At 51.1% G+C, this 23682-nt stretch overlaps 1 protein-coding gene across 3 annotated transcripts; it reads right to left on the bottom strand.

Moving 5' to 3' along the window:
• Positions 1–6923: 6923 nt before the first annotated feature.
• CLU (clusterin) lies at positions 6924–22209 on the bottom strand. Of its 3 annotated transcripts, none has more exons than XM_080796655.1 (10): positions 22072–22119; positions 18520–18627; positions 18252–18383; positions 16611–16759; positions 14950–15120; positions 13051–13456; positions 11867–11971; positions 8473–8702; positions 7408–7583; positions 6924–7171 (listed from the first exon to the last, which is right to left on the bottom strand). In XM_080796655.1, the coding sequence occupies exons 3-10, from the start codon at positions 18343–18345 to the stop codon at positions 7162–7164; spliced, it is 1341 nt and encodes a 446-aa protein (XP_080652781.1). In that variant the 5' UTR covers positions 18346–18383; positions 18520–18627; positions 22072–22119; the 3' UTR covers positions 6924–7161. The 3 variants fall into 3 exon arrangements, with proteins under 3 accessions (XP_080652781.1, XP_080652782.1, XP_080652780.1); XM_080796656.1 differs by having other exon boundaries at positions 18520–18574; XM_080796654.1 differs by lacking the exon at positions 18520–18627 and having other exon boundaries at positions 22072–22209.
• Between the last annotated feature and the right edge of the window lie 1473 nt (positions 22210–23682).

Here is a 23682-nt window from a genome sequence, read left to right as displayed (position 1 = left end):
CTGGGGACTCAGTCTTGGACAGTGAAAAAGCTCTGGAGGAGGCTGGTGCTGGTGGTTTCATGACTGTGGATAAATAAAAATGTCACTGAATCGTATGCTTGACAATGGTTAAAATGATAAATTTTGTGTTAGAGATTTCTTACTCCAATAAACACGAAGGAATTTATATTCAAGTTCAGGGAAACAAAATTAATGTGCACAGGACATTCCGTAGCAATATCAGGGAGGAATAAGATGAAGTGTCAGGGAAATGGCATAGTTGTGAAGCCCCGGCAGGCCCAGCGGGACAAAGGTTCCTCAGGGAGGGTCCCTTGGCCAGAAGATCCAAGTCCGTGGCCCGGAGAGCCAGACCCAGCCCTTCAGCAGGGCTGATTATGTAATTCACAGGGTCCAGAGCAAAACAAATGTGTCCAGAGAGTGACAGCAGAGCATTAAATGAAGCTTAAGGTCCTTCTGAGCAGTGCTTGGGTCCTGCCCTCCCTGGCCCTCCTCAGAAGAGCGCATCACAGGCGTGACGGCTAGTTTTATGTTGTCAACTTACTAGACTCTAGTACTGAGTTATTTAATCTAGGTACTGATCTGAAGGTGTTTTGTACATGTGGTTAAGATCTACAATCAAGTGACCTAACATAAAGGAAATTATTCTCAAAAACGGGTGGGCCTTGTGCAATCATTCAAAAACTTAAAAGCAAAAATTGAGGTTTCTGGAAGAAGAGTGAGTTCTGCCTTGAGAGTTTCTGTCTTGAGTTTCCAGACTGTGGGGCTGCCCCCATGGTTATCAGGTTTGGGAAGATCACTGTAGCCAATTTCTTGAATGGATACGAGCTGTGCACTGGTTCCATTTCTCCAGAGGATGCTGACCGATACATAAGGGACGGGTAAAGTTAATAAAAAGAAAAGCATAGCAGGCAAAACCCTGAGGCTTTGGAAATCCAGTCCCTCTTAGGTTCTACAGATGAGGAAACCAAGGCTCAGAGAGGTGAAGAAGCTTGTCCAACATCACAGCAAGTTAGGAAAAGCAATGTCTTCAAACCTTCCGAGGTCTGTCTTGCAGCCCTAATTTTTCAAGAGTTTGAATTTCATTTCTAAAATCTATGGATGTTACATTCTATTTCATCATGTAACTGTGTTTTAAACTTTTGAGTAAAATTTTACTTTCCAAATCTTTAAATGACATTTCTTGTCTAGGAAAAAGTGGCACCTTTGTTCTGGGGTCTTCTGGAAGCTCACATTGACCCCAGCAGGAGAAGTACAGATCCTGAGGGACACACAGTGAAATGTCTTAAGTCTGAAACCTTGAGATTCAGTAAAACTTCAAGTTCTGGAATGCTAGGGCAAAAGAATGTTCTGGAAATAGACTTTCCAATTATTGGAGAACCCAGATGTCTTTTCTGGCTCAGGTTTTTCATGAGTATAATTTATTCTTCCTTTGATTTGGAATCTTTTGAGGCCCGAAGGTCATCCTTCCCCAAAAATTATCATTGTAGGGATGCCTGGGTGGCTCATTTGGTTAAGCATCTGCCTTCAGCTCAAGTCATGATCCCAGGATCCTGAGATGGAGCCCCACATTGAGCTCCCTGCTCAGTGGGGAGTCTGCTTCTCCCTCTCCCTCTGCTGCTCCCCCTCCTTGTGCTCGCTCGTGCTCTGTGTTAAATAAATAAATAAAATCTTTTAAAAAAAATTAACATTGCAGAATCCTTTTGATATTGAATGTTGTGTCCCAGAGGTCATAAACTGGGCTCCTGAAAGTATTGCTGGTACAGATGCTCCTTCCTGGGTTCCTCCTTGCTACTTCTGTCCAAGGTCCCCACCGGCTGGCTTGTCTTCTCTCCCAGCGTCAGCCTGAGGTAGCAGGAGCCGGCTCTGCCCCGTGTGGCAAACACTCTCATCTCAGGAGATTTGGTAAATCATGGGTGCTGAGGCCCAGAACCTGTGCTCTGACCCTGGAGGGTGACCACCAGCACCATCTGCAGAGACAGACGGAAGGTTGAGGAATGGCGTCTCCCCGGGGCCCGTGGGAAGCTATCAGGGCTGTTGGGTTAAATCTGGGGTGCGAGCTCACCAGCCAAATGAAAAGGGGCACATTTCACCAGGTGGCATAACTGAACTGTGGGTGGTTTCTCCCCTCAGGGCGGTCACCTCGCCCCTCGCTCCACAGGGGCAGAGCTGAGAATGGGAGGGCTCCGTACCAGCTCTGAGGGTCTCAGAAGGATGCACCTCTGCCCAGAAAGTGTCCCAAAATTTGAGGATTTGAGCCCTTTAAAGGCCCAAGACAGATGCCCACTCACTTCACTTTCATTAGTCTCTGGGAAGGGATGACCCCAAATCGGCTGAGTCACCTTGGCTCCCTGCACGGACAGGACCAAGACGCTAGACAAGGGGGTGGGTAGGGGGGGCAAACTCCAGGGAGGGAGCAGCAAAGCCCACCAGCAGCAACACAACTTCGGTCCTTCTCTCAAGGTCAGCCCGGAACAGAGACTCATGGCGCCCCCTGATGGCAGCTGTCCCTAACCAGCCAAGGCACCCAGGCAGCAACAAAGGAGCCCCGCCCCTGACCTACATCCTGTGGCCAGCTAGTCCCCAACTAAAAAGTGTCCAGGAACGCCACAGAGGAAAGGAGCAGACCCTGAGGGAAGGGAGCCACTGGGGGGTTGCCTAGAGGGAAGGGTTCTCTCTGCAATCCCAGGTTTCAAATTTAGAAGAGGTGCCTGGGCACCCTACAAGGAAGAGCTCACCTGTAGGTCTCCAGATACTAAAATGAGGCCAAAGGCAGGAGCTATCCAAGGAAGGGAGAGTGGAAGCTAGAAAAAGAGCTACGAGCACCCTAATTCCGGGGGTCCTTGAGGAATCCCCTAGACTAAAAGGGAAGCAATGCAATAAGTCAGGGTCTAAGCAAAGCAAAGCTAAAGCCGGTCTTATCTTGGTTTTGACCCTAGTTCTCTCTCCACGTGGCAGGGCCTTTCGGAAGATCAAGTGACACCTAGACAGTTCCAGAAAATTATCCAAATGTGGTGACTTTTTTTTGCTTTTTACATCCACAAATGAATGTCTTCACACACGCAGAGTGAGCTAACGCTGTCCCAAGTTCAAGATCTTTGCAGGCTATTACTTTAAAGGCCAAACTCTTGCACACTCCAGGCAGGTGGGCTGGCGATTGGATGCAGGCTTGAGCTTGGAGAATGAATGCTGTCCTTTGACACTGTCCCTGCATCTCTGTGATTTTATATACCTGAAGTCCTATGCAAAGAATTCCAGTCTTCTTGTGGGTGTAAGGCTGAATGAAATAGGTGGTCCATCCATCACCCCACCCTTGCAATGTGCCTTCTCTGAGGTCAGACTGAGTCAGGTGTTCATTTTCACTGGATTGGGCACTAGAGAGAGACTGAGATCAAGAAGAGGTTGTGGGCAAATGTTTGGTGCTAGTTCAAGGTCAATGTCTTTTCTCCCCGGGGTGATGAACAGAAGAGGGCAGGCAGGTAATAGGGTTATCCTCTCCGAGGATAACCTAGCCTGAGTTAACATCTTCCCAACCCTGGAGCGACTGGTTGGGTTGAAGGCAAATATTGACTGTGAGGGAATGGGGCCTCTGGGCGATGGGTGCGGGTGGACGGGTGGAACCGGCCCAGTGGCTATTGCCCACACTGCTCTGAGCCACATTCTAGACCTGGAGGATTATGACCAAGGGGTTGAGAATATCCCGGAGGCATACGGAGAATCCATTTCTCACCTGGTCCATTTGTCCCATGCGGTCTGGCTTTTACTGATGATAAACCAATTTGCCTGTCATCGGTTACCATCGGTTCAATCGGTAAAGCTCTGCAGACCTGAGAACTTCCCACGTTGTCTTTAGAACTTTTTAATAGTTCCTGGGTTTGCCAAGCTGCTCTCTTACAGCTAGCAAATGCCGGCAATGCTGGGTCTGGATAGGAGATTGAGGTGGGAGGCCCGAGCTGCTCAAAGGAGGTTCCCTGGGAGCCCCGCAATTAGACTCGAGTTCGATCCCAACTCTGCCACTTTCCAGCCGCACAACTGTGAATACACGGTCCCTATTCTCTCTGCAACTCCCTGCTGGTGCCTTCTCCCCAGCACACTCCAGCCTCCCCGCCCCCCCCACCCCGGGGTTCTGAAAGTCCAGAGCACAGTAGGAAGGGGCAAGGTGTGGCTCTGGGACCCTCCGCCCTGCCACTCTCCCTGCTCAAGCTGTCTGAAGTTATCCAGGGTGGGGTGCTGTCTTGCTTGGTCTGGTCACCAAAATTGCTACTGCCAGATGGCCTCCTCTCCTTATAGACAGAAATCCTTATAGGCTGGCTTTGAATTTCACTTGGGCGCCCTTAGAGAGCGGCCCCTATGTCCTCCTTAAGCTTCCACCAGCAGTCAAGGCCTCCAGCCCATTGCCGGAGGTGGGTGAGACAAGGGTACTGTTACATGGTGAGCGTTTTCCTTCAATCTTATCACTGGAACTTCGTGACCAAAGTGTAACCCCACTGGAGATGATGTCAAAAGCCTATCTGGAGGCCCTTCAGGGAAAGTGAAGCAGGAGCCAAATGGCCTTTCATTGACCCCCAACCCCACCACTTAGTGTTGAGCTCTGCTCGGCACACATGGGCAGCTTCCTGGCTCCCACCCCTCCCCTATTCCCTTGTATTTCACAATGAAGGGTGGGCAACCTGGGGTCCCCTTCAATAGCCTCTGGGGGCCACAATGAACAAGGGTCAGATGTTCTTGCATCTAGACTTTCTGGGTCACATGCTTTTCTAATGAAAGCTACTCCTCGAAGCCTTTGTAATGTGGGGAAATAACCCCTGCCTAGAGAGAAACTATGGGACATAATGAGATGACATGAAGCAATTGGCCAAGTGGTAGAGGGCTTCAGCTGGCCTAGGGGTACTGGTACAGTTGCACAAGCTGTACACTGCGTAATTCCAGTATCATTTCACCATGCAGTGAGCAGAGATTATTTTTTATTACAATTTTCTGGCTGAAGGCCATTGAGGGTCACCATAGGGCTAACCGCAGGGTTGGTGGTGCCCCACCCCCTTGCCATTCAGATGCCAAGCCCTCTCTTCTCAGAACATCCAGTCCTGCTCCCACTTTGCCATGAGCTTCCTAGAGGCCATAGTCTTTCATTAGTCATGGTCTCCCTGCCACAATTCTCCATACACATCTTGTCCCTGCACCTTGGTGATCTTGTGCCCTGCCTTGGTCTTGGTAGCACCTCAGGCTAGGACTCCTGTCAGGGATGGAGAGACATCTAACCAAGCACCCTCAACGAGGCCACTGTGCAAAGGAGGAAAGAGGATGGACACATGGGCTCCCAGCAGACCTCGGAGTCAGCTTTAGTCTGTCTTTCAGGTGGTAGCCTAGGACAGTGTGAAGTAGATTGCATTAAAAAAGCAACATTTGGATATAGTGGCTGCCAGAATCTAGTGACATAATTAGAAAATAAAAAGCAAATTTTGAAATAAGGATGTGACATTAATGTGATATATGATTTACAATGATGGTCATTTTAGCAAACGCCTTCTGAACCCATGCCCCTTCTGAACCCATGCCTCTAATTAAGTGAACCACACTAACTTTATTCTGAATTTCCTTGAGAGCAACACGAAAATACCAGCTTCTTTGATGAGCTAAGCCTTGGGGTGTCACTTGTGTGCTAGAGGTACTTAGAATTTGAAGACAAGTAATGGTGACCTAAGAATATTCTTTTTTTTTTAATTTTTTATTAACATATAATGTATTATTAGCCCCAGGGGGTACATGTCTGTGAATTGCCAGGTTTACACACTTCACAGCACTCACCATAGCACATACCCTCCCCAACGTCCATAACCCCACCCCCCTCTCCCTACTGCCCTCCCCCTGGAAACCCTCAGTTTGTTTTGTGAGATTAAGAGTCTCTTATGGTTTGTCTCCCTCCTGACCCTATCTGTGACCTAAGAATATTCAAAGCGTTTAATTAATATGTGGACTTTGCTACAAACCTGGAATGCAGCCAGATGTGTTTTCCTCATGTGAAGTATATTTGATGAAAAGAATTCTGTAGTTAGAAAATACTCAGAAATGGTAAGGCTTCGTAATTTAGCGTTGGTGGGGAAGAACCGCGGTTAGGCAGGGCCATCTGCTGGCAGTCTGGGGTACTGCAGCCCAGCTATATCGGACTAAGAAGTAAACACGCCGTCAGGAAAAACCCAAGTAGACGAGAAATTGTGGTGGAGGGCAAGATAGGAAAGTCGTATGGACTGACAGCAAACAAGGCCACGGTCAGGAAAGGGCCTACAGGAATTCCAAACCCTTACAAGTAAAAAGGAAATTGACTCATTTAGTCCTTTGGGGACGACAGATTCCAGGAAGAAAATATCAACTGGGTATTAAAATACCCAGGATGCAGGACGCCTGGGTGGCTTAGTGGGTTAAGCCTCTGCCTGTGGCTCAGGTCATGGTCCCGGGGTCCTGCATCGGACTCTCGCTTAGCAGGGAGCCTGCTTCCTCCTCTCTCTCTACCTGTCTCTCTGCCCATTTGTGATCTCTCCCTCTCTCTGTCAAATAAGTAAATAAAACCTTAAAAAAAAAAAAAAAACCCAGGATGCATTACTACTATCCCTTCTTCAATCTCATCTTCCGTGTGTTTCTTCAGGAGATCTCACTCACCCCAATATGGCCACCATTTTATAATGGAATGGACAAGATTCACTTTTCAGAAATATATTTTACTTGGCCGTTAGAACACATTTCCGCTCCGAAAAGCAAGAACTCCTTGGTTCAACTCTGTCACACTCCTTTTATTCTCAATTACAGGATAGTCCTTATACCATCTGAGTTAGTGCTTTTCTTTCCTACATCTTTTTTTTTTTTTTTCATGCCAAAATGAAGACCCGTGGGAGATAGAAAAACCCAGCACAAAAGGAGGACACCACAGAGAATTCAGATTACTGGTGGTTTTATTGAGTTAGTGGCACACAGGAGTTCTTCCCATGATCAGCGAACACGGTGTTACAATGCAGAGTCCAGAGGGAGGACAGGCAGGGTGAGGGGACAGAAGGGCCTCAAGGCAAGGCCTGGTTACTCGGTGACATGCGGAGCTCTCTCTAGGGGTCTATCGCTCATCTCGGGGGCGACGGAACTCAGACACCCGCCATGTGGAGAGGCAGTGTTCCCATCTCATTCCTCCCTGAAAACAAAACAAAGGAGAATGGAAGGTGAGGGCTGGACACTCACGGATAAATGCTTCTCAAAAAAGAAAGAACATCCTCCACAGGAAAATTAACATTCCCAGAGATCTTTCTGGCTTCCTGCCTGGTCTCTGCCTGCAGGAGGAATCATTCCCAGGCTGGACCCGAGGGCTTTTTTCTGGCTCCCGGGGACCTTCTGGGCCTGGAAGGAGCACAGTGAGGCCTGCGTACTCACCGGCTCTTCTGGCGGTATTCCTGAAGGGCTTTCTCTGCCACGGTCTCCATAAATTTAGGATTGTTCCTGGAGAGGTCTTCTGGGAGGATCACGGTGATGGGGTCAGAATCGAAGAGCTTCACAACCACCTTAGTGACGCCAGAGGGAGCACTGGAGTCAGAAGTCTGGGAACTCACCTAGGAGGAAAAAGGGTAAGAGAAGGACTGAAATACTGGTCAAAATGGACTCCTTTTGCAACAAAAGGACATCCGGACACGTGACCCCTCCGCTTTTTACTAAGTTTGACAGCCGTTCAATTCAATGAGCAGAAAGGCCCAAATTCATTTGCTCGTAGGTGTCAGTCGTATCTGCAAATGACCAGCCCATGGGGTGACCCCTCACCCCCACAGGGGAAAAATGGTTTCTAAGCCACCAGGTTTTCTTTGGGCAGCTCCTGGCTGGGCCAGAAGCAGAAAAGGAATCAGGGAAAGAAAAACAACCAAAAAAAGGTTCTCAGCACTAGAGAGAGGCTTTCTATCACTGGTAAGGAATAACACACCAATTCATGGGCCAAGCTACAGAGTGTAGGGCAGTGAGGCAGTTTTGTGAGTAGAGCACAGGCTTTTCGGCCAGGCAGATAGGTTCAAGTGCCCAGGTGGGTCACCTAACATCATTAAACCTGGGGCAAGCTGTTGCATCTCTCACTTTCCTCAACCATCAATGGGGTCACGATGGGAGAGGGGGGACCCAGGTGGCTCAGTCGGTTAAGTGTCTGACTCCTGATTTTGGCTCAGGTCATGATCTCAGGGCTGTGAGATCCAACTGCACCTTGGGCTCCACACTGAGCCTGCTTGAGATTTTCTTTCTCCCTCTCCCTGTGCCCCTGTCCTCTCATGAGGCTTCCATGCATTCATGTACTTCAATGTTGTATGTTTCCTGCCACATGGCAAATGCTTGATCCAAAGCGCAAGTGCCCCCTTTAACATCTCCATCCCATTTTGCTCCCCGGGGAGGCTCACATCACCGCCAGACATACCCGCCCCGCCCCCACCCCGATCGTCAGTGTGTGGCCAGGATGGGACTCACCGTCGTGACCTGGAGATAGAATGGGTCCTCGGTCTGAGTGAGATTCGCCAGCTGGGACACCCAGCTAAACTGCTCGTCCAGCTGCTTCAGCAGGGAGGACGTGTTGAACATCTTCTCCTGGTAGGACTGCAGCAGCTCGTCGTACAGCTTGGTGAACTTCTCGGCAATCTGGAGGGAATGATTAAGTTCCTGTCGCAGCTGGACCTGAGCGGGGTTGTTGGACGAACAGTCTGCCCGGAGATGGAGGAAAAAAAGAAAAAAAAGGCGGAAATGTGAAGGGAAGACTCAAAAGGGATAAAAACACGACTGGAAGTCAGTTCATGGAGCCAGGACCTAAAGCACAGCGGCTCTAAATGCCCAGCCACACGCGGTGTGCAGTCACTTGGCAACAAAATTCAGAACTGGCCCCAGTCACTCGGTAACAAAATTCAGAACTCGCCCCAGAATGTAAATCAATATGCTGCTTCCTTTATTGACAAAGTCTTGCTCTGGAAAACAATGTCACCTGAACTAAACAGGGTCCTTAGTGACATCATTGATTTACCTTTGGGGGCGAGGCCGTTACCTCCTTGGAGACCAGTGACAAAGGGCACTGACTACACTTTGAGAAGCGCTGATCTCAGTCTACGTGGCTCGGACCCCAAGCAGCTCTCGCTGTGCTAGTCCCCCGATGCATCGTTTCCGGAGAGAGGGAGTGTTACTTACAGCTCCTAAGTACCAGACATTACATGAGCGCTTTGGATACCCACTATCTCCAAGAATCACAGCTCTTTCACCTCAAGTGTTACAAGTGATGAAATTGAGGCCCACAAAAGTAAATTACTTGCTAAAAGACACAGAAGGATTTATGGGGCCAGGATTGAATCCAAGGCTTTAACTCCTAAACTTGGGCTCTTCCTCCTCTGAGTCTGTAGCTCTGGAAAAATTCTCCAAGCCTGTCTTTCGAGCATATCTGCAGAACTAGAAATCTAGTGCCAAGAGTCCATGACACACAAGAGCTGGCCAGGATCCTTGGGGTACAGAGCAGAGTAGCTTGCTGACTCGGGGGCCCGGCTGGCCCATCGGCTCACCGGAGCTGGTCACCCCACTCATCGGGGGAGCAGAGAAGACACAGGGGACTGCTCTGGGTCCTGGAATGCTCACTGCAGTTTGTATGATCGATAAGAGTGGGCAACTATCCACTGTGTCTTTAAAAACTACTGATTTTCTTTCCCTGGTTTTGTTTCAAAACTATCCCAAGGATGGTACATCAAACCTGAGCAAGTCAGGAGAAGACAGAACTTTGCATGCTGCATTTACTGTAAAGGGCCCCCGTAAGTGATTATAAGTAGATGTAATCATTTCTATTAAAATCTTAAAAATGGTAGGTAGGGCAAGAAATAAAAGCCAGGCTGGAAAGATAATATAATGAATAATCTTAACTCTCTCACCAGGGGAAAATTAGAAATTGAAAAAAGTCACTGAGAACTGAGACTCTGTCTAGAGCAGTAGATCTCAACCATGGGCTCTGCTGCCCCCAGGGGGATATTTAGCAAGGTCTGAAAATAGTTTTGGCTGTCACACCTGCCATTGGGGGCGGGTACCGGTGCCTCGTGGGTAGAGACCAAGGGAGCTGCTAAACATCCCGCAGAGCACAGGACAGCCCCTCCCGACAAAAGTGATCCATTCCGGCGGGCGCCTGGGGGGCTCCTTCGGTTAAACGTCTGCCTTCAGCTCAGGTCATGATCCTGGGGTCCAGGGATGGAGCCCCGCGTCAGGGGTGGGGGGAGTGGGGAGGTTGGGGGGGTGGTCCCTGCTTAGCCGGGAGCCTATTTCTCCGTTTCTCCCTCTCCCTCTGTCCCTCCCCCTGCTGGTGCACACACACACACACACACACACTCTCAAATAAACAAATAAAATCTTAAAAACAAACAAACAAACAAACAAACAAAACACAAGCCAGTCCAAAATATCCAAAATGTCAGTAGTGCCGAAGTTGAGAACCCCTGGTCTGGAGTGGTCAGGCAGTGCATGCTCGTTTGGTGGCCGGCGCCTCAAAGGAGAGGTGGTCACTCTCTGTCGGGGTAGAAGGGCAGGCAGTGTGGGTGAGCTGTGATCGGGGACCGTTAAGATCCATGCTCAGGGCACCAGTGTGAGCCCGGGCACCCGTGCTCTCTCCTTCTGGCCCTGCATGAACTTTCTGGCGGTGAGGAACCACGCCCTTGAGGCTCCTCTGTGATAGCTGACGGGCAAAGCAAGGGAGCCTGGGTTGAGGACTCCTGTCCGCTTCGGACATCCGCCCCTCCCTGCACTTGGATTTCTTTCCCGGTGCCTTTGAAACTTATAGGAGTGAGGCTGGGAATATTTAACTGGACTCCGAAGCCTTGGCCCAGCAAACCCAAACATATTAAGTAAGAGCAAAGCCACAGGAGCAATTGGCTACACCCAAGGAAAACAATTAACTCTTTCTGAGCAGAGACGGCTGTGTGCCAGGAACCATTCCAGATGCTTCTACGGCTGTCACCCGAAGTAAGAAAAAATGAGCCAGGGAACAGATCTGATAAAGCTGAGGGGAGCTGCTGAAAGGAAATGCGGTTGACCCTCGAATAACACGGTTTGAACTGTGTCTGTTTATACGCGGTCCTTTACGGTGTAGTACTGTGAACATAGCCCTCTCTCCTGTATCATTTCCTTGTAACTTTTTTCTCTAGCTTACTCTAAAAATACAGTATATGGTACACATTACATATGAAATACGTGTTGATATCGCCTCCCCTCACCCCCTCCTGGCTCAAGGGTCAACTCTATTTCCTTTGCTTTGGGGACTGACCAACCAAAGTGTATTTTGCTGGGAAGCGAAGGTACCGCGACCAGTGACCCACGTGTTCTGGGGACAGAACACTAAGAACACATTGGTTAAGAACACATCCCAAACACCCAGCTCTCCAACATATGGGTGTCCTATCATCTTGGGAAGTGACTCAAGCTTCCTGTGACTATGAGCTTTTTCACCTCGGTAAGATAGGGAAAGTCACTGTACCCAACTCAGGGCCATTCTGAGGAAATGACTAATGTTTGCAAAGTGTTTACAACAGTACCAACATGGTAAGAGTTTGCCAAACAGAATACATATTATCTAAAAGTCCATCTGCAGAAAAAAGTGGGGACGTCTATCCGGCATGGCCCTGGGGAAGAGAGTAACTGGGGAAATAAAAAAAAAGATGTCTCCCAACTTCAGGGACAACCTTACCTCTTAGCCCTTGTCTACAGATGGGGGCGCACGTGGAGCAGGGCCACGGACCTCCCCCAGTGCCACAGCTAGAAGGCAACAGAGATGGAATTTCAAGCCCTACGTGTCTGACCCCATAAAGGGAGCCCCGGTGAGGTACCAGGGACCCAAGGCTCCCCGACTCACCCACGGACAAGATCTCCCGGCACTTTTCACACTGGTCCTTCATCTTCAGGCACCCCGTGGAGTTGTGACGGATCTCCTTGCACACGGCACCGTCCTGGTTGTCTTCTGGAGACACATGAGGGAAGAGAGCATCATGCTAAGGGACCACACAGAGTGATATAGTGATGGGCCTCCCCTCCGACCCCTTCCACACTACTGTTTGCCTCTTTGAGATGCTTCTGTGGGCAGAGCAGGTTGGGAATGAGTTGTCTGCCTGCAGACTCCGTCCTCTCTGATCAGGGCTCCCTGTGGAGGGACAGGGGAGTTCCTGAGGCTCCCTCAGCTGGGTGTGGCCTTGCCTCCCACCGTCTGCATCCAATGATCCCTTCCCGCCTCTGTTCTCTTTGGCATCAGAACCTGCTCTGCTCTGCATTCTATCTGGCTCGTCTCTCCCCTAGGGTCAGCAAGCCTCTTGAAGGAGGGAGTGGGATCCTCTTAGAGCCACCTTATAACACAACGCCCCTCCCCCCCCCACTATGGATACACAGTAGACGCTGTTCAATTCAGTGTCCTCCTGTATCTCCAAGCCGATTCAAGCCAAACTGGGTGCCAAACGGTAGCATTCAGGAGGTGGTGTTGGCTAACTATGTCTACTAGTTCAACGAAGGAAATCACCTCTTAAAGTACTGACTTTTCATGTCCACAGTAGACCTCATTCATTCAAAAAGTATTCATGCATGCCCATTCTGTACCAGGCCCCAAGGCAATAGCCAGAAACAGCTTTCTAAACTGTAGCATGGACAGATTATCTAATTTGTCACCACTGCTTGCACAGCATCCACATAAAGGCACCTGGCTTCCCAAGACAAAGGGGCCTGGTTCTCTAGAAAGGAGCCATCCACGTCACGCCCCCCAGTGGCCAAAAGGGGCATGGTTAACTTGAAAGAACGCAGATTCCAAGTCCGGCAGGGCTAAATTTGACCTGGTCCCCCTTTATCAGCTATGAATACTTGGACACAGTCTTTCACCTGTCATACTTTTCTCCTCCACAAATGGGGATAATACCACCTTCATGGGGTTGTTGGGGAAAACAGATGACACACGCCAAGCCCCTGGCATAGTTCTTAGAATCTAATGGGTTTCTCAATAACCTGCTTGTTCCCATCCCTTCTCATGAAGAATGAAGGAGATGATGGCCTTCTAACCTTCTGTGAATTCCATTGGGAAGTGCGGGAGTCTATGCAGGTTGACATCCATGGCCTGTTGAGCCTGGTGTATCATGTCGAAGAAGGGCTGAAACATGTCGTGGAAATTCAAGGGCTGGTAGCCAGGGAAAGGCATTATGTTCCGGGCAAAGCGGGGCTTGATATTGAAGAAAAAAGGCCTCCGTTGGAATGAGCTGAAGGGTGAGAAGTGGAAAGGGTCCTGGGGTTCACGGGTGAAGAATCTGTCCTGGAACAGCTCATCCATGATGCTGGACGCCCGGTTGAAACTGTCCTGCATGAGGTCCAGGGCGTGGGTCTGCTGCCGGTCGTTCTCCAGCAGGGAGTCAATGCGGTCGCCATTAATCCAGAAGTAGAAGGGAGAACTCTGGTTCAGGAACTCCTCAACCTGTGAGGGGCAGAACAGGGGAGTTAGGAGAAGCTCAGTGAAGTCCCAGCCTCCTCCTGCGTCCCCTTGCTGCCCCTCGGTCACCTCCATCACATAGCACGTGACCAAAGCCCCTGCTGGGACTGGCTCCCTGGCCCCCCAACTGTCAGGCCAATCCCCTTTCATTCTACCCACCCAACGGGGAAGAGTTTGAGAAGACGTCGGAAGCCAAGAGATGCACAAACCCCCGTCACCCGAGACGAGTCTCCTTTCTGGTCACCAAGGATTCCCCACATCCCGACTCAGCCAAGGGCCACTGGAGAGGTCTTCAGTTCATGAGTCCCAACCAGGCGAGGCCCGCAGGGGAGGATGGGATCAATATTAATGTGCTAAAATTCCTAATTCCTTTTGCCTAAGTGGACCCAGGGATGTGCCACTCCACGAAGTCATTTGTTATGTCATCCAGCTAATCATTTCTGGATGAGAATCTTCTAAGAGACAGCACAGGTGCTTTTGGTGACTTCACATTTGTGCACTGAGAGCAAACGTTACCAACTGATCGTGGGGCTCCAGGCCTCAGGGCAGCCGGGAAAAATCGGTTCCATCTGGCAGATGAAATGAAGCTGTGATATTACGATTTATAGAAAGAAGTGTCTATTTGGTCTTTGTCTGGTTCCTAAAGCCCTTAGAATTTCCTGTGAGGAGAGCAATAAACTTACATGCTAATAATAAATTTAAAAAATAATAAAGCTATGCTAATGAGGTGGCTTTTAGAAAGCACCTGAGGATGGAGGCTGGTCGCCAGCAGAACCCATCGAGATTGGAACGATGGAATTTTTAATCCCATCTCCTGATTTCTGGGGAGGGGAGAGGAGCTGGAAGTTGAATCCATCAGCAATGGCCAATGATTTAATCAATCATGCCCGTGGGAGGAAGACTCCTTAAAATCCCAAAAGGACGGGCTTGAGGAGCTTCTGGGTGGCTGAACACGTGAAGATTGAGGCGAGTAGCGCCCTCTCAGAGGGCATGGGAAGTTCCCCACCCCTCGCCCATACCTTGAGCTATGCATTGCCTCCCTTTGGCTTTTCAGAGTTATATCCTTATAAAATAAACCAATAACCCAGAAAGTCAAATGTGTCTCTGAGTTGTGAGCTGCCCCAGCAAATTAAATGAGCATGAGAAGGGGGTTGTAGGAACCTCCAATCTATAGCCAAGGCCAGAAGCACAGGTGACAAGCCAGACTCGTGATGGGTACCTGAAGTTGGGGCGGGGATGGGATGGGGAGGACAGGCTTGTGGGACCTGAGCCCTTAGCCCGAGAGATCTCCCATCTCCAGGGAGAGAGTGTCAGAACTGAGCTGATTTGTAGGCATCCAGCTGGTGTGGGAGAACTGCCCCATGGGTTAGAACAGGGTTGGGGGGTGGGGGGAAGGACCAGAGAAGAAGCGTATTTCCCTCCATTCCCGCCTGCACCACTCAGAGCCCGGCAATGCTCAGCAACCCGACCCCTTTTACCTGGTGGCCAACCAGCCCCGTGCCGCTTCTGCAGACGCGGGCGTAGAACTTCATGCAGGTCTGTTTCAGGCAGGGCTTACACTCCTCCCAGAGGGCCATCATGGTGTCATTGCACACCCCCTGCGACGCCTTCAGCTTCGTTTCTGAATCCTTGGTTTCATTCAGGGCATCCTGCAGGAGGACACGAGGCCAGGTTAGCCACGTGGAAACCACAGGCTTCACTCTCTCCAAGCAGGCCCCATGGTGAGGGGCCCTCCACCCCCTGAGGCAGGCCTTCCCAGGGCTGGCCACACCACGTGCCTATTTCCTCCTCTGGCTCCTGCATTCCCCCGTTTGCCTGGAATTCCCTCCCCACCCCACTTTAAGCATCTTCTCAACTTCGAGACCCGGCTCTTCTTCCTGGTCTTCCCCGTCCACTAGAACCCACGTGGATATCCCTTTCCTCTGATGCTGCACTTAGTCTTGACCCCAGGACTGACCTCTCTTTTATACCCTATTTTCTATCCTCAACTTCTGGTGTTTAAATGTTGTCTTCCGAAATTTCCAGAAGCGCTCGGAATCTTATTTGTCTATTGCAGCCCCAGTCCCTGGCACGCCATCAAAAATCAAAGTCACAGCAGCTACCAAAACTCTCTAGCACATCCATGGCATCTGGCCAGGTAATTCTGTAAGAATCCACCCCAAAGAATTCCTGCCATAAAGGGGAAATCCAATGCATGAAGATCTCTGATACGGTATTCTTTAATGGTGCAGGTTGGGGGGAAATACTCGAATCAACCCGAACGCTTAAAAATGGAAGGTCAAGGCACACTGTGGCTCAGTGGGTTAAAGCCTCTTCTTCGTTAGGGGTAGGGAGGCAATGGGAGTAGGTTTTTAGGATACCCTTAAGGAGACTGCTGATTTTTTTATTTTATTTTATTTATTTATTTATTTATTTATTTATTTATTTGACAGAGAGAGAGAGAGAGATCACAAGTAGGCAGAGAGACAGGCAGGGGGGGGGGGAAGCAGGCTCCCCGCTGAGCAGAGAGCCCGATGCGGGGCTCGATTCCAGGACCCTGAGATCATGACCTGAGCCGAAGGCAGAGGCTTAACCCACTGAGCCACCCAGGCGCCCCAGGAGACTGCTGATTTTTAAAATTAGTTGTTTACTCCATTATGGTGTTTTAGTTTTGTTGAATCACTAAGCACAGGCTAGACCCGCTATTTTCATTATCCGACTTAGATGTCTCTTTATTAAGGAGTCAGAACTCTAGAAGGCCATGGGGCACTGCAGTGTGTACCTGCCTTCACCCCAAAGTTATTGCCCTACTAGATAAGCTTCTGAAGGTGGGGCACCACCCCCCTCCTGACCCAGGGCAGACCCGATCCGAAGCCTACCTTGGAGCTTGCATAGTCAGAGTTTAGAAAAATCTACTGAAGTGAATCGGTCATCATCAGACCCTGGGCCAAGCTGGTAAGAAACCAGATCCAAGATCCAACCCCTTGAAGCTCTCAAAAGCAAAGAAACCTTCCCTCTTTCTTAACTACAGCCCCAGCATCAGCTGACACTAGCCTGAGAGGGCCCAGGTTCACCACGGCAACCCAGCAGGGCACCCGAGGGGCGATGGCCCCTCCCCTCCACAGAGGGGATACGGTCTGGTCCGCTGGCTCCTCCTTACCTCTTTCTTCTTCTTGGCTTCTTCCAAGTTGGTGAGCAGGGATTTGCGCTCCTCGTTTGTTTGTTCTATTAGGGTCTTTATCTGCTTCACCCCCTTGAGAGCATTTTTAATTTCCCTATTAATGTACTTACTCCCCTCGGTGGACATTTCTGCAAGAGAAGGGCAGGCAGGGAGAGTGAGGAGAGAGGCAGAGATGGGGCTGGGGATACCACCCTAGAACCAGCTGGAATGGTCAGGGAGGCCAATTCAGTCCAGGGGCTCTCCAGGCTGGGAGCACCCACCCCCAATTGGGTGGCCTTTGGGCCCCAGCTTTGCCATGACTGGGGTAGGGGAGGGGATCACGGGGCTTATTGTGGACCCAGTCCCCAAGTAGGGACTAAAGCAGCCACTCTGGAGAACGAGCCTGCCCAGCTGCAGGAGAACATTTTCAAGGGAAAAAGTCCTGAGAAACAAAACAGGAGCATAGGGGAAGGGAAGGAAAACTAAAACAAGACGAAATCAGAGAGGGAGACAAGCCATGAGAGATTCTTGATCACACGAAAGAAACTGAGGGATGCTGGAGGGGAGGGGGGCGGGGGGCTGGGGGTAACAGGGTGACGGGCATTAAGGAGGGCACGGGATGGACTGAGCGATGGGTGTTAGATGCAACAGATGAACCACGGATCTCTACCCCTGAAGCTCATAATACACTAGATGCGGCTTAAATTGAGTTGAAATAAAATATTTTTTAAAAATATTCTGGAAGCATAACCATTTAAACATCAAAATGTAAAATCTTATATTGGATACAAGAGTTTCCGGGACTCTGTTTTACCAAACATCTGAACTTCCTTCTCCCACGGCTCCATGTGATAAGGGACACAAAGATGAATTAATGGCACCATTCCACAAGGAAGCTGTGATCACGACACAGTGCCCTGGGGCAAATGCAAGGAGACAGTTTCACCAAGGTAGTGAAGGTGAAACAGCTAAGGCTCCTCTAGTGGCTGTTCTAGGCCAGGCACTGAGCCAGCCAGGACATATGCCTTTTATGCAAATGCTCTCTTGCACTGCCTATGTCATCCCCACTGCAGCCCCAGGACAAAACAGCACAGTGAGATCAGATCCTTGTCCCGGGTTAATACAACTGGGGAGTCTGATCTCCAAGCCTGAGTTTTTAACAATACCTCTGGGAACTAGTCAGCTTGTAGGACCGGGGTGGGGAGGAGGGCGCAGGGAGGAGGGGTTTTAGGAAAGGCCTGGCAGAGGAGTGCACCCCAAAGCTGGGCTCTGCAGGAGGATGTTTCCCCTTTCCTGGATACGGACCACTGGGTTTCTAGGTGGAAAGGTGGAGGGGACATATAGTAGGTGCCATGGGGATGCAAAAATGAAACTCATAAAGGCTCAAATGAGCCAGGCTTCCCAGAGAAGATGTGGACCCCAGGACAAGCAAACTGGTGAAAAGGGACACAGCCACCAGAAAGCGCTGGGGATACACCTGAAAAATGCCTAGAAGCCCACCTGACCGCCAAGAATCTAGACCAGGTAGCTGCGGGGAGGAGGCCCCGAGAGGGACCCGCCTGAGCAAAGCAGATGGTTCTCTACTGCTTCAGGCCCTGGCAGAGAGGAAGTGGCCTGGGAGGGGACACCTGTTCCACTTACCCTGGAGCTCCGTGTCTGAGACCATCTGGTCTCCCAGAACCCGTCCATTCTCCCAGGTCAGCAGCAGCCCCACCAGCAGCAGGAGAGTCTTCATCGTGCCTCCCTCTCCAATTCTGGAATCCCAGCAGGCCTCTGTTTGTAGAGAACAGGAGACTGTCATGGTAACAGCTAGCCAGCCTGCTAGTTTCCGGCTGGCCTGCAGCCTCCAGCAGCGTCCCCGGAGCCCCGTGGAGGCCCTGCCCTCAGCCAGCCCCTCAGCTGGCATTACCTCGTTTTTAATCCCAGGGAGATTGGGAGAGGAGATCAGACTTGCCAATGGACCCCTTCAAAAGAAAGTGGAGGCAGTGGGTACAGGGGGGAACCACAGGAGAAGCACCTAATACAGAAGAAACAAGAACTCTGGAGTCAGAGCCTGGGCTCAGGTCCAGCCCTCCTCTTCCTCCTCCCCCTCTTCCCCCAGAAATCGCTGACTAAGTCTGAGCATGTGTTTTCTGCATCCAGAAAGGACATCTATCTGATACCTGCTCCTATCAAATAAACACTCCAAACACCTCTCTAGGCTCTGCCCCTCTCCTTCCCCAGCCCTAATGTGGGGACTTTCTTGGGAGCCCCTGCTGCGTGCAGTCACTAATCAGGCCCACAGCAGGTGTCCCCAACTGTCACAAAAGAAAAATCCGCTTTTTGTCCACCAAACCTCAACACCCCCCAAAACGTCCTTTAAAAAAAAAAAAAAAGATTTTATTTATTTATTTGACAGAAGGCCAGAGAGCCAAGTAGGGGGAGCAGCAGGCAGAGGGAGAAACAGGCTTCTAGCCAAGCAGGAATCCTGATGTGGGACTGATCCAAGGACCATGGGATCATGACCTGAGCCAAAGACAGATGTTTAACCGACTGAGCCACGCAGGCGCCCCCCAAACGGCTTTCAAGACTCGGAGGCAGTGAGATAAATGCCACTTGCCACCCCTGGCAGGAGACCTAAGATCTAGATCCCTGCATAGATTTGGGGTGTGAATGTAGCAGAGCAGGGGACAATTGTCTTCAGAGAGTAGAGAGAGGGGGCAGAGTCAAAGGGCTAGAGGGTAGGCCCTACGCCTCCCCAGGAGAAGTTCCCTCTGGATGGATGGGCCCCTTTGTCACCAGGTCCCTTTCCCATGGCTGTCCTCTTTAAGCCCACAGTAGGGTGCCTTGCCAAGGTGCCCCCCCACCACCACCACTCAGCTGACTGCTGGGAGCCCAGGACAGCCCAGTGTTACACAATGGACCCTTTCCCAGAAGCTAGAGTTGTTACACCAAACAGAACCCCTCACCCCAGCAGCCCCCTCCACCACAATGCTTATCTGAACTCCCTCATTTCCCCTAACAGAACAGAGAGGTCAGGTCCCCCCTTCCTGAAATTGTGAACATCGGAAAAACTGCCCTCGGCTCAGCAGGCCCATAGAAACCCTTGGTAGCACATGAATAAAGGAAGCCTCTCCTGGAAAATAGTTAGTAAAGCAGCCAAGCCGTGGGTCCCAAACCAGCCCCACAGCAAAGGCACAGCGTGGGAGAAGAGAGTGGGTCACTGCCTTCCCCAAAGACAGGGTGGGTGGCTGAGTCGGGGTGCTATTTCAGGCCTGCCAGAAGGCCCAGGGCTCAAGGGCTCTGCCCTAGCTGCTCACTGAGGCCTGAAAACGCCTCAGAGAGAAACAGAGCTTTTGTGACGCCCGAGAGAGAAAGCCAGCAAGAACACCCACCTCTTCCCAAGAGGCCCCTGGATACTTCTCAGACTCATACATTCATACAAGAGCCTCTGAAATAGGCCTAGACCAGGAGACAGGGTGTTGGGCACTAAAGAAAAGGGAGCTGGAGGCAAGAGCACTGATGGAGGAGTCCAGAAACCCAGCAGCCAGTACAGTCTCCCACCAGGAGCCTGGGCTCCATGGGGCGCCCCTGGGTCCCGAGGAGAGAAAAATCAGTCTCCTGTTCCAATCTTTGGGCCTCTGAGGAAAAGCCAAACCCAGAGGCAGCATGGGGCTCCCGAAGGCCTGCAGCAGGCTGGGAATCCAAGGATGAGGACCCAGCTCCCCCAACCTCTAATCCAGTGTCCTTTCCCTGACACCAGGTCACTTAAATGTGACCTCAGTGTCTTCATCTGTACAATATCCCCAATGTGGACCTCCGAGATGTGACTGCCTTCTGCAAACACAGGGGTCTTAGATAATCACAGTAAATTCTGGCTGTTTCGAAATCTGACCTAGGACCTGTTGTGGGCATTGGCACTATCCTTCGGGGAAGTGGGAGGAGATGGCATGTTTGGAGAAGGGCAGAGGAACCTGTGACCCCTCCCAAAGTGGCTTTGCTCTGGTGCAAGACTCAGTTCCCTTAGAGTACCTAGGCATCACCTGGGGCGGGGGGGGGGGTGTCTTGTGACAATGCTGACTCTGACTCATAACATGATATTGATACTGCCCATCCAAGGGCAGCACTAGAACTCTCCTCTCCTGTCGGTTCGGCCTGGGCACCCAGCTACCGATGCCCTGCCAAGGTCCTCCTCTCCCCACCCACCACCACTATGCAGCACCCCCCGCCCCAACCACGACCAGGAGGCTTCACCCGCAGCAGACTGAGCCATGGGAAGGTCGCAGAGACCTAAGCCAGAGTCACACGTGCAGCTAGCGTGCTGTATGGTTTTTAACGCCCAAGACCCAAGTTCCATCCCACTGCCTCCCCGAATGTAGGAACCAAACCGAAAAGAAAAACAAGGCACTGGTATTTCATACCATCCAGAGATAACTGCTAGCACTGTTGTAGATCTCCTTCGGTTTTCTATGCATTTCTGTGCAATCCGATCCCTTACACCCATTATCTTCAAATAGTTCTTTAAAAGCACACCTTTAGGGCTGCAGAATGGTGCATTTTCTGGTGGCCTCTATTTTGCCCTCCCACAAGGTCGGGCATTTACATTGTATGTAATCTCCCAGTGTTATTATAATGAAGACTCCAGCCGGCACCCTTTCATTCTATCGGTCCTTATTCTTAAATTCCTAATCGCTTTTTAAAAATTAGAATAATAAACAGCTTCTTCCTTTTTTTTTTAATTAGGTCCAGAAATTCTGGAAGATCAAAGCTTCAGTTCTAGGCCTGTGTGACACCTACATGCTGTTTATCTTGGGAAAGGATCCTAAACCTCTCCAGACCTCAGATTGTCATCTATAAAATGAGATTTTTGGAGCAGACGTCTGCAATCTGATGGCAGTTGTGACTTTTCTCTGATGTATCCTGGGCATTAGGAAGCAGAAAGAGTGCGATTTAAGTGGTTGCAACATGTACTTAAATCAAAACATACTTATGATCATCCTTTGGAGAGAAGTACGGAATTTAGGAGCGGAATTTAGGAGCAGACCAGACGACTCAAGCAGGCAAGCTGACAACCACCACAGGAGCCCAGTACCTGGACAAGGAGGACGCCACAGAAGGTCTGGGCCTCCCGCAATAGGCATTAGCTCTCCAAGCCGCACTTCCCCATCTTTGCAAAAGGAGGGTCATTACACCTGTCCTAGTTAACCCACAGAACTGTGGCTGGAGCTAGCGAGCACGGGAGCTCCGGAGTCCTGCCCGAGCGCCACCCCGCAGCAGTTCTGCCTCTAGCTCGGCGGCCCGGTGACGGGGCTCGAGCCACTTCCCTTCCCTGGTTCCCCGACTCCATCCGAAGCGCAGCTCTGACAGCCCAGGTGGTACCAGCGATCTTCTGGTCCTCTCTCGGTTGCCACCCCCGGTTGCCACCCCCCGCTCGGGTCCCGGTGGGGCTCTGCGCCGGGTAGGAGATGGGGGGACATCTCACCGGTCTGCGGCGCCCGGCGACCGTGCGCTGCTCCTGGCGACGCCGCGTGGTGAGCACCGTGAGGCGCGCGTATTTATAGCGCTCTGTCTCGTCTACACCCCCTTTGGGGCTGGCTGCAAACCTGCATGACTCACGCCCAAAGAATGCTGTGGAATTCACCGGGAGCTTTCTGGAAGCCGGCGCCGGAGGGGACGGGGAGGCGGGGTAGAGGGGCGCTCCGGGGCAGCACCCGGCGGGGAGGGGGGCGCGCGTAGGGCGGGTTGGGGAGAGGGCGGCAGGGCTCCTGCACCGCAAACGGCCGCGCGGGGGTGCTGCGGTGCGCCGCTCGCTGCTCGCCGCTCCCCACTCCCCGGCGGCACAGAGTTGGGGGACCTTACCCCCAGGAGGGGAGGGCTCCAGTTAAGGTGCGCAGTTCGGGGACCCCTCTACGGGGTTCCAGGGGTGCGCTACGCTCCAAAACAAAATCGCACAGTTCTTTCTGATTTAACGTGAGCCTTGTTCCACTTCAGTAGAAAAGCATCAGAAATTATGAGGGTGGGCTGGAGAGGGTGTTGTGCGAGAGAACACAGAGGGAGAAAGAAATGCCACTTCTCCAGCCATCACAGTGGCTGTGGTGCACCTGCTGGCCAGGAGGAAACAGGAATGTGTTTTGGGGGGTGAACTGAGCATACATTGAGGGAACCGCAACATCCCCCTGGCTTCTTGATTCCTGAACCTTAAGCAATTATTGCCCCCATCCACTTGGGGCCCAGTTAAGCCAGGTGGGCTTCACGGTGTGGGACTCGGCAGCCCCGCACTTGGCTTGAGGGCTTTCCCTGCAGTGTTGAAATTCCTCATAGTTGTTGAACAAGGGGTCCCGAATTTTCATCTTGCACCTGGCCTTGCAAATTAGTGCAGGTCCTGTTTGTAAGGGAAGGGGGTCGGGGCTCATTTAGCTTGATGGGTCTGTCTCAGTTCACTCTGCTGACAGGAGGAGCTTATTTCTAGACTCCCTTTGGCAGGGGGCTATGAGGTTCTAGAGAGATGGGAGCCTGGCAGGGAGGGCACCACCCAGATGCCCCTCAGGTATAACTACTTCTTGGGAAAGAAACAGAGGTACCTGCTCTGGAACCCCAGGACATTTGCACTCCAGATAAAAAGTCAAGTTGCCTGCTGGTGGTTCTCACACCCATGGGGGGAGATGGGTAGGCAGGGGGTGAAGGCAGCCTGGTTTGGGTGGCCAACTTTGAAAGCCACTTGAGACATAAGGCTTTAGGGGAGATCTGTATGGTCAGGGGCTGAGTTTTTCTGCCCACAACTTCCAGAGCTATGGCTTGAGGCCCAGTCCCTGGTGACCCAAGGTCCGGGGACAACTGGGACCCCATCCTTTTTCTGGAGGGAGTACAAATGGAGCTTCTAGGCCTATGAAGAATTGGGGGCACTTGAGCTGGGTGCATGGATTTCTGACTACAGTCTTAGTTTTGCCCTAAAGTGCTGGGTGACCTTGGACAACCACTTTGCCCTCTGGGCCTCAGTTTCTTCCAAGTGGGCAATGAAGAATTGGGAAGGTAGGTGTCATCTCTAAGGTCCCGTTCAGCCTAACCTGAGACAATGCCAAGTGTTGAGAAAATC

Source organism: Martes martes (assembly GCF_963455335.1).
Source record: "Martes martes genome assembly, chromosome: 2".
In the NCBI taxonomy this organism is placed as follows: domain Eukaryota; kingdom Metazoa; phylum Chordata; class Mammalia; order Carnivora; family Mustelidae; genus Martes; species Martes martes.
Note: the sequence above shows the minus strand (reverse complement) of the source record. Positions and strands in the feature narration are given on the sequence as shown.